Here is a 9,256-nt window from a genome sequence, read left to right on the forward strand (position 1 = left end):
AGTAAACTGTTCCCTGATAGCAACAGACACCCCTTGGGCACTGACTGATTCCTGAGAGTAGCCTGAGCTGGCCCTGGACCAGAAGAGGCTATCCATGGCTTGAGTAGTAGCTTTAGTGTGTAGACTCCAGAGTCCAGAGCCCATGTGCAACTCCCAGGTCAGATATTTGCATAAATTACTAGCTATGAGGAGCATTGGCTGCTGCTTCAAAGAACCTGGGTTCAGTTCCCAACACTCACATTGGGTGGCTCATACACCAGTAATTTCAGTTCTAGGAGGCCTAATGCCCTCTTCTGGTCTCCAAGGATGCTGAATACATATGGTTCACAAACTCACACACAGACATACAAATACACATAAAACCAAGTAAAATTTTTTCCTTTTTTTCTTTTTAAGTAAAACACAGTGCCAGTATATTGGTAGAATTGTAAAACCAAGTGAAATTCAATTGAAGGCACTTGGCAGAGAGCCGCAGGTGCAATAGGGCCAATCAATGTTTACTGTAATTATTATTAATTACCCAATAGTGCTGCTGAGTCTGTGGCTCTGCCTGTTTTGTAGCTCTGTAAACCATATGAGCTTCCTTGGGCCTCAGTTTCCTATCTGTGAGTTAGAAAGGTAAGCTGCCATGAGGCTCACAGGTAGAACTCCTGCTCTCCTGCCTAGAGCCTCCCAGTGAGGTCACAGTTGGCAGAGGAACACTTACTGAGAATGTGGTAAGGTGCTGAATTTCACACCCAGCACTGCAAAAAACTACAGTGCAATGCAGCCTAGTGCTATGGTAAAGTCTGTGACCCTGGTGCTCTGCTAGCCTGAGATGGAAGAATCTTGAGTTCCAAACTTGAGTCCTGGGCTACATTGGATGATCCTATCCCTAACAAAGTGAAACTGTATACTCTCCCAGTTAGGCTGGTGACTGGTGTGGTATGCCAGTGGCTTCACTTGGCTGCCCATGTGTTTTTATCACTGACACTGTGAGAGATACATTTAATCCGGTCTGATTCTATCACAAAGGGAAATGGAATTTGTGTGGTAAGGACACAGACCAAATTAGGGAAGGATTAGCGAAAGAATTTATAAAGTCTGGGCTGGGCCTAGAACCTGGACTGAGAAGGGCTTGCTGCTGAGCCAGGAGTCACTCAGGTAGGCTTTGCAGGGATGTGGCATGGGGGGTGGGGAGAGTACAGGAGTTTGAGGCCATTTTCTATTTTTGTAGGTAGTAGGGAGTCATATCAGGTTCTGAACAAGGAAGACAGTATAGGGTCTGAAAAGGGTGTCAGGAGCCCCAGGCCTGCCAAGAGCTGTAAGTTTGCATGAGATTACTCACGGCAGCTGACAGACCAGGCTTCTCAATTTGGTTAGCTACACATGAGAGAAACCCTGGTGACAAGAGAGACATAAACAAAGATAAAAAAGAGACAGAGAGAGGTATAGAAAGAGAGATGGTGGTGGAAAGGATGAGAGAGAAGTGCAGAGTCTGAGCCAGGTGTTGGCACAGGCCAAATGAAGACAACTGGCCCTGATATGCACTGGCAGGACTCAGCAGGGCAAGGTTACAGACCTGGGTCTTCCGTACTCACAAACCTTCATTCTGCCCTGGAGCCAGGAAAACTAAGGCTGCCAGGTGCAAACCCCACCGGTGACCTGGCTACAGGAATCTTTAGAGACCTACCTGTTGTCCACAGTCCCGCATGGTCCCCATACCTGTGTCACTAGATTATAACTGGAACCTGAGATGGCTTTTTTTTTTTTCCTTTAAAAGCCTAGGACCAAATAAGCCTAGGGCTTCAGGCTGGTGAGCTGGCCAAGTCCTCCCTGCAGCAGACTTGGGCCTCCTCCAAGACTGGTCAGCAGGAGGGTGGGCATGCAGGGCCTGCCTATAAGGCCTGGTCCTCCACCCTGGGTTGCTCACTCAGCCCCGTACCCATGCCCCAAAGAAAACATGGAGGCCATTAAGAAAAAGATGAAGATGCCCCTCCCGAGTGTTGGTAGATGCCAAGGCTAGAAAAACAGAATACCATCGATGGCGCTGAGCAGGCTGAGGTGCACAAAAAAGTGCCAAAGACAAGTGCAAACAGGTAAGAGCCCTGTGCTGTGCTGTGCTGTGCTGTGCTGTGCTGTGCTGTGCTGTGCTGTGCTGTGCTGTGCTGCCTCTGGGCTGTTTAGCACCCTCTCTGTGGTGATCTTTTCTGCTGCCTCAGGCTGGACCTTCATGAAGGGCTTGGCTTAAGAAAGGGAAATCAAGTCTGTGGCTATATTTTTCACTAATTGTGAGTGGTTGGTCGAGCTTAATCTCCCAAGAGAGTCTAGTGCTCAAGAGAAGCTTCCTCAGTCCCCAAGCAGCTCTGGGGCCAAAATAATGGTGGCAGTTTGTCCTGCTTCTCAATGGATTTTTGTTCTCGTGTGTGTGTGTGTGTGTGTGTGTGTGTGTGTGTGAAAGAGAGAGAGAGAGAGAGACATACTTCCCTGTCCCAGAGGAAAGAGGGGACTGGTACCCAGCTCTTCCATCCTCAGCTTTATTCCCTTGAGGCAGGGTCTCTCCTCTGATCCTGCATGTGGCCTGGCAGCGGTAAGTACTGGTGATCCTCCTGTCACTGACCTCTAAAGTGTTGGGGCTACAGTACAGGCGCATCCATGGGGCTCTTTTTATTATGAGTGCTATGGATTTGAACTCAGACCATCAATGTTTGTGCTGTAAGTGTTTTATCCAGTGAGCCAGTCCCCCCAGCCCAGGACTTTTTAAAGTTATTTTTGGTTTTGGTTTTGTTTCTATATTTTCCAAGTCTTTTTTTCTCAAGGAAACTGCTAGGAGTAACTTGGGTGGAAATCCAGGTGTCTCTCGTTTTATTTGTCTGCATTGTGTTTGCGGGGAGTGGGATGCACACATGAAGACTGGAGGACAATTTTAGGGATTGCTTCTTTCCTTCCATCTCTGGAGTCCTGGGTTCTCAAGCTTGGTGGTGAGCACTTTCATTCACTGAGCTGTGGCAATGCTGTTGCTTTCGACTTAGGATCCAGATATGTAGCACAGGCTGGCCCACAAGTTATCCTCCTGTCTGAACCTCCCAGGTGCTGGGATGACAGAAGTTCACCAGTGTGCCTGGCTAGAGACCACCATCTCTAAAGCCTCAGTGAAATCTTAGGATGCTCTGTGATGGCCAGATATGGGATACCAGGTCCCAGGGGCCTGGAAAAGAAGGCAGGGCGTGGTACTGAAGGTCAGCCATTCCTGCTGGTGATGGAGGCTGCAGGTTGGCTACAGATAACAATATGGACTTCCCTTCCCTAGACTGCAGGAAGACAGAGGGAGCCAGTCAGGACCCATCTGAACCAACCACTGTCCCCATGGCCCCCAGGGACCTCCAGCCAGATCCGGTTCCTGACTGTGCCTGTCCAGTGAGGAAGCGGGATGGAAAACTGGCCTGGCTGTTTCCTGCCCCACTTGCAGCCCAGGGCAGCAACATCTGTTACTGCTGCCCTTTGACCCCATATCCTTCCTCCACTTCATTGAACTGTGTATTCTGTAACCACTTTACTGTGAGAGAGAAACTGAGGCCCAAAGCACAGTGGCTGGACAGGGAAGGCTTTGGGCATGGGATCTGGACAGGAAGTGACTTAGGCCTGTTGGTGCTGTTTCCTTTATCTTCCCACCTCCTGCCACCGGAAGCTTTGGAGTGTGTAAAAATGGCAGAGTGGGTAAAGTGTTCGCCACACAACCATAAGAACCTGAGTCTAGATTCGCAGACACTGTAGAAGTCCAGCACAGCAGGGCATGTCTGGGGGAATCAGGAACAGGCAGCTCCCTGCCCAGCCAGTCTCACCAAACTAATGCACTCCAGTTCCAGTCAGAAACCCTACTTCAAAAAAACAGAATGGAAATCATGAAAAGAAGATGCCCACCATTAACCTCTGCCTTACACACAGGCAAGCACACTCACACATATGCACATGTACACACATACACTATCCACATACCAAAGATCACTTCCTGTATGTTCTGCAGCTGGGGCCTGTGGTGACTTCAGCTGTAAACACAGCTCTGTCAGTCAGTGAGCCCAGGCTGGAGGGAAGAGGGACGTCCCCAGCCTTGGGGTGCTAGAGGGAGGAGACTGAGTGAGCACCCTCACAATGGATAGCAGAGCCTCTCATCAAACCACCATTGACATCCAAGTCCTATGTGGTCCTAGAGTCCGTTCTGCTTTCAGGGACTGTTTGCCACTCTGTAACATGGGACTTCTGTGAGTCTGCATCTCTGTAAGTTCCCAACTGTTCTTGTACAAATGCTGTCTCCCAAACTTTAGGAACTCACTTAGGTGCCCAGACAGGTAAGGGGACACATGGTGGTCATCCCAGCCCTCTGGAGGCAGAGGCAGAAAGTTCAGGAATTCAAGCTCATCCCTGGCTGCACAGGAAGAATCCCTAGGCTACATGAGACCCTCACAACACAACAGGACTAGAGAGATGGAGCAGTGGTTAATATAGCACCTTCTGCTCTTAACATATCGCCTGGGTTAGGCAACTTACAACTGCCTGTAACTCCAGGGCCAGGGAACCCAATATCTCTGCAGGCACTTGAGCATGAGTGTAGACACACACACACTTAAAAAAAATTCAAAACCCCTCAAACGCCCTTTATAGCCTATGATTCATGTCCAGTGGAGTCAAATCTGATTCACACTGAGAGAGTTCCCATGCTTGGCATACAGTAGGTGCCCTATAAATACTCCACTCCACAGGTCCAGAAGGAAGACAAATGGGTGAAGGCCAGTCTTGGTCTTTGAGGTGTCTTTAAGGGAACTGAATGACTCTCTTAGTCAAAGACAGCTACCTACCCTAAAGTGTTCAAAGTTCACCAGATCAAGGTATTCATTATGTAGATGGGGAAACTAAGGCCAGAAAAGTGACGGGGGTGGGGGCACATATCTGGGGCTGAGAGCAAGACTCCAGGCTCTCTGTCTAGAGGTCAAGGCCCTCCCTTTAGCCTGAAGTGCTAGGAATGACGTGATGGGCCCAGTCACATCCATCATAGTGGCAGACTGGGACAAGGTCCAGAGTGGCCTTGGAGATGTCAGATAAGCCAGCTGGAACAGCTGTCTGCTGGCTCGTCTAAGTCTGGTTCTACCATCTAGAGGGTAGGCTCTAACTCCTATCCACTAAAGAGTGTCTGCCTTGTGCCTGCTTCCCATCAGCCCAGAGCCTCAGGACTTCCCAGGTGGCACCTCTGACAAGCTCTCCCTGTGAGAGGAAAGAAAACAACTTTAATCCAGGGTCAAGAGGCAAAGGCAGCAGATCTCTGTGAATTTAGAGCCATCCTGATCCATACAGTGAGAAGCAGTGTCAAGAAAAAGAGGGGGAGCAGAAGTGGACACTTGCATGTTCACACACACACACACACACACCCGCCCCACACACACACTCACAAGTGTGCATACACACATATATAGCTGGTTATCTTCTTAATACTTACTGTCCACAGAGATCTGAGTATTGGTGTGAGCATGGAGTCCCTATCAAATTTATTTTAAGAACTGGGGGGTTGGGGGAAGTGGTGGGTGGGCGGGTGTTAATCTACAGAAAGGCAACAACCCTCAGTGTTTCCTGCTGAGGAAGGACAGGAAGCTTGGCCCCACAGGGGAGTACTGGGGGGTGGAGGGGAGTCCTGCTCTAGACCACATATAGCATCAGGGATAGCAGGAGATACAGAGATCCTGTGGAGTTGACACAAGAGTGACCCTAGCAGCTAGGAGGTGTCACATGGCTGAGTGGTTCTCAGAGAGACTGATGGGATGCCTAAAACAGGAATTGTGGGGGACAGACTCTCAGAACAAACAGCACTAGATTCTGGGGAAGGTTAAAGGACACATTAATTAAAACAGATGCATGCCGGGCGGTAGTGGCACGCGCCTTTAATCCCAGCACTTGGGAGGCAGAGGCAGGCGGATTTCTGAGTTCGAGGCCAGCCTGGTCTACAGAGTGAGTTCCAGGACAGCCAGGGCTACACAGAGAAACCCTGTCTCAAAAACAAACAAACAAACAAACAAACAAAAAACAGATGCATAACAAATGTGCAAAAGTTAGAGGAATAAAAATTTGATCTTAGAGGGGAATTGGTTCCTGAGAGTGAGTCTCTTCCAGGCCAGACCTGAAAGCCAGGTGTGGGAGCCAGATTGGAGTGGGAGCAGGATCTGGGCTCTTGAAGGTGCTTTGGTGGCACCTTCCTCAGTTTCATTACCCAGAGAAATGGGGAACCAAGGAAGTTTCTCAGCAGGGGAAAGGGCTTGCACACTGGTCAGAAAGTTTCTGCCTACAAAACTGGGTTTCTATAGGCTCCACTTTGCTTAAACAGAGATCACCTGAGAGCTGCATTCAGAAAGTGAGAATGCAAAATCCAATTTGTAGTGTTTCAAACTAAAGCTCTGACTTCCTCAAGAGAGTGGGGACTCTGATGAGTCCAAGAATGGCCAGTCCTTGGGTCAAGAGTAAAATCCCTCTGTATTCAGTAATGCACACTTACCGCTCTGTGTATGTGGAGGGAGTATTTTATATTTTATGTGAGTGGGTGTTTTGCCTGCATGCATGCCAATGCTAAGGGGTCATGGAAGCAGAGAATGTTGGCTCCCCTGGAACAGGAGCTGGGAATCAAACCTGAGTCCTCTGTACCAGACCTTGTCTAGACACACGTTTTACTTTCACAAACTTGTGTCCTCTGAATGAGATCTTCTTTATATAAACCTTTTACTTTCTACATTAATGTGGGCGCATGTGTGAGATTAATGGACTCTGGGCATCAGGCTTGGTGGCAAGCACCTTTACCCGTGGAGCCATCTCATCAGCTCATAAAAACTTTCAGAAGAAATTGAAATGCGTGGAGGACGAACTGGACAGGCACTCCGAGGACCTGACAGACTTAAAGAAGACTCTAAAGCAGACAGAGAATAAAGGCTCCCAGGTAAGTGAGCCGCCGCTGGGCCAGGTGGGGCGGGCAGTGAAGGAGGACGAGGAGCCCACAGGGCAAAGGCGGCTAGCGGCACCGACGTCAGCCACCCCCTCCAACCCACCCCCCGCCCGGTGCTGACGTCGCGGCCGGTCCGGGTGACCTCATGGGCCTGACAGCAGGGCCGGGGGGCGGGGAGAGGCGGGGGCGGCCCCGGCGTGGCCAAGGCTGGCGGGCCCGGGCGCGGCCGCCCAGCTGTCGCCGGAGCCCAGCAGAACGAGTGAGCTATGGCCGGCCTCAACTCACTGGAGGCAGTGAAGCGCAAGATCCAGGCCCTGCAGCAGCAGGCAGACGACGCAGAGGATCGCGCGCAGGGCCTGCAGCGCGAACTGGATGGCGAGCGCGAGCGGCGCGAGAAAGTGAGAGACCAGGACCTGCGCCGTCCGCGACCCCCGCCCTATCCCACTTTTCGTCCCGCGCGCTTCCGGGCCCGTAGTGCTCCCTGGCGCCCTCTTTTCTTCCCAGCTCCGCATGCTTCTAGCTCCCCCTTCCTCCGTCTGCCCTCCGCCTTGATCATCCATACCCTTGGATCCTGGAGCCCCGTACGCTGGCGGGGCAGGAACTGGGAGGTTGCGGGGGACAGTCCTGCGCGGGGCTCTCCGGAGTAGTGGGGCAAATACCGCGCTCCCATTGTCTGCGGCTGGACCAAGGTGGGGGCGGGGGCGGTGCGCGCTTTTGCTTCTTCGCGCCCGAACTTTCCTTGCACGTCCCTAGGGTGCGGCCGCGACACGTCCGCTGAGGGCGGGATGGGGACAGGAGAATTTGGACGCTGGCCTGCAGGACACCCACCACCTCCACCACCACCATCACCCTGTGTCCCCATAGCCCCAGGGAATATCCACTAGGGGGCCTGTCCGACGCCGGAGCGCCCACTGTATGCGCCTTCCCGAGAGTTCAGGGACCAGGGTGCATGAATAGTTCGGAAAGAGGAAAGGCCTCCGCGCCTCCTCTTCATCCCTGGGTCAAGCCCGGGGCCAGAGATGGGTCTGGGTACTAAGCCCAGCTCTGGCACCCACAAAGCGTTCGACTCGTGTCTCCCAAAAGTCTGCTACAGGTGGGTAGAAAGAAAAGCCTGGGGAGAGGCATTCCAGACGTTTCCGGGGCAAGGAGAGCCCCTAGCCGGAGTAGTAGGGCGGTGTTTGCTAGCGAAGGAGACTCACAGACAAGGGAAGAGGTGTTGTGTGATTGCCCAGGTCTCCTGAAGCCGTAGTGTGGGAACTCAGGGCGGGGACCCTAGAAACTGAAAGGCCAGGTGGAGTTGGCAGTGCATGTACCGCCTGGACTCCTCCCAAGACTGCCTGGGCGACAGCCTGGCCTGGGTAGAAGCCTTGAATCCCTCAAGGATCGCTCCGGCTGGAGAAAGCCTCAGAACCGGGCGGAAGCTTTGCACAGTAGCTGTTACGGCTTCTCACACGCTCGTCCCACCCTAGACATCTCCAAAATGGCCTCGAGACTCTAGCCAAGCCAGGAATTTGGCGGCCCAAGGGTGGGGTGCGGGGGATGCCTTTTGAAAAACTCTGAGCTGCTTTAAAAGTTCATGTGGGAAAGCATGCTTCTTTTGGTTGTAGAAAGACATCTCAAGTTGATTCCGGGCCAGAAACACCCAGACTAGAAATGGGGTTGGGGTGTGTGTAGCTGATTTCTGGGCTTGTGTCCCAACAGCTGGTTTCATTTAGATTTTTGTGTGATTAACCGACGTCTTCCTGTTGCTTGGCCACAAGTATCTAGCAAGCCTCTTTTACCTTATAAGGGAAACCCTTTGTAGCCGGTGGAAGGCTTTGATTGCAGGAAGGGGCGGAGCTCAAGATGACTTAGGGTGTGTGTGTGTGTGTGTGTGTGTGTGTGTGTGTGTGTGTGTGAATGCATGAATGTGAACTAGAGCTCTTTCTGTTTTAAACAGTTGAAAATATGCCAAGATCAAAGTGTGCCTCTTCAGTCTAAGTTCTTTTCCTTTTCTTTGAGACAACTCATGAATGTGGAAACTCAATGTGACTGTGAAAGTGATTACTATGTTGGGTGTGGCCTTGAGCCCCCTGCAGCCCAGGCTACTTAGTGGCTGGGGTTGTCATTGAATCGTGGGATACTTGCTTAGTATGCACAAAAGTCCTGGGTCCCTTCTGCAGGACTGGGTGAACTGGATGAAGTAGAGCCTGCACTTGAGAGATTAAGGCAGGGCAGTCAGAAATTAGGGCCAGACTATGTAGTTAGAGGCCAACTTGGACTTCGTGAAACCATAACTCAAAAAAAAAAAAAAAAAAAAAA

General features: G+C 51.3%; 1 protein-coding gene across 1 annotated transcript in view; it reads left to right on the top strand.

Annotated features, from left to right (window-relative positions):
• The first annotated feature begins 7,141 nt into the window (after positions 1-7,141).
• The window catches only part of Tpm4 (tropomyosin 4), a 17,747-nt gene continuing 15,632 nt past the window's right edge, over positions 7,142-9,256 (top strand). The window contains exon 1 of the mRNA XM_021169413.2: positions 7,142-7,353. Coding sequence (XP_021025072.1) covers positions 7,222-7,353 — 132 coding nt within the window. The 5' untranslated portion in view covers positions 7,142-7,221. The remainder of the gene's footprint in view (positions 7,354-9,256) is intronic.

This window comes from Mus caroli, chromosome 8 (assembly GCF_900094665.2).
Source record: "Mus caroli chromosome 8, CAROLI_EIJ_v1.1, whole genome shotgun sequence".
Lineage (NCBI taxonomy): Eukaryota > Metazoa > Chordata > Mammalia > Rodentia > Muridae > Mus > Mus caroli.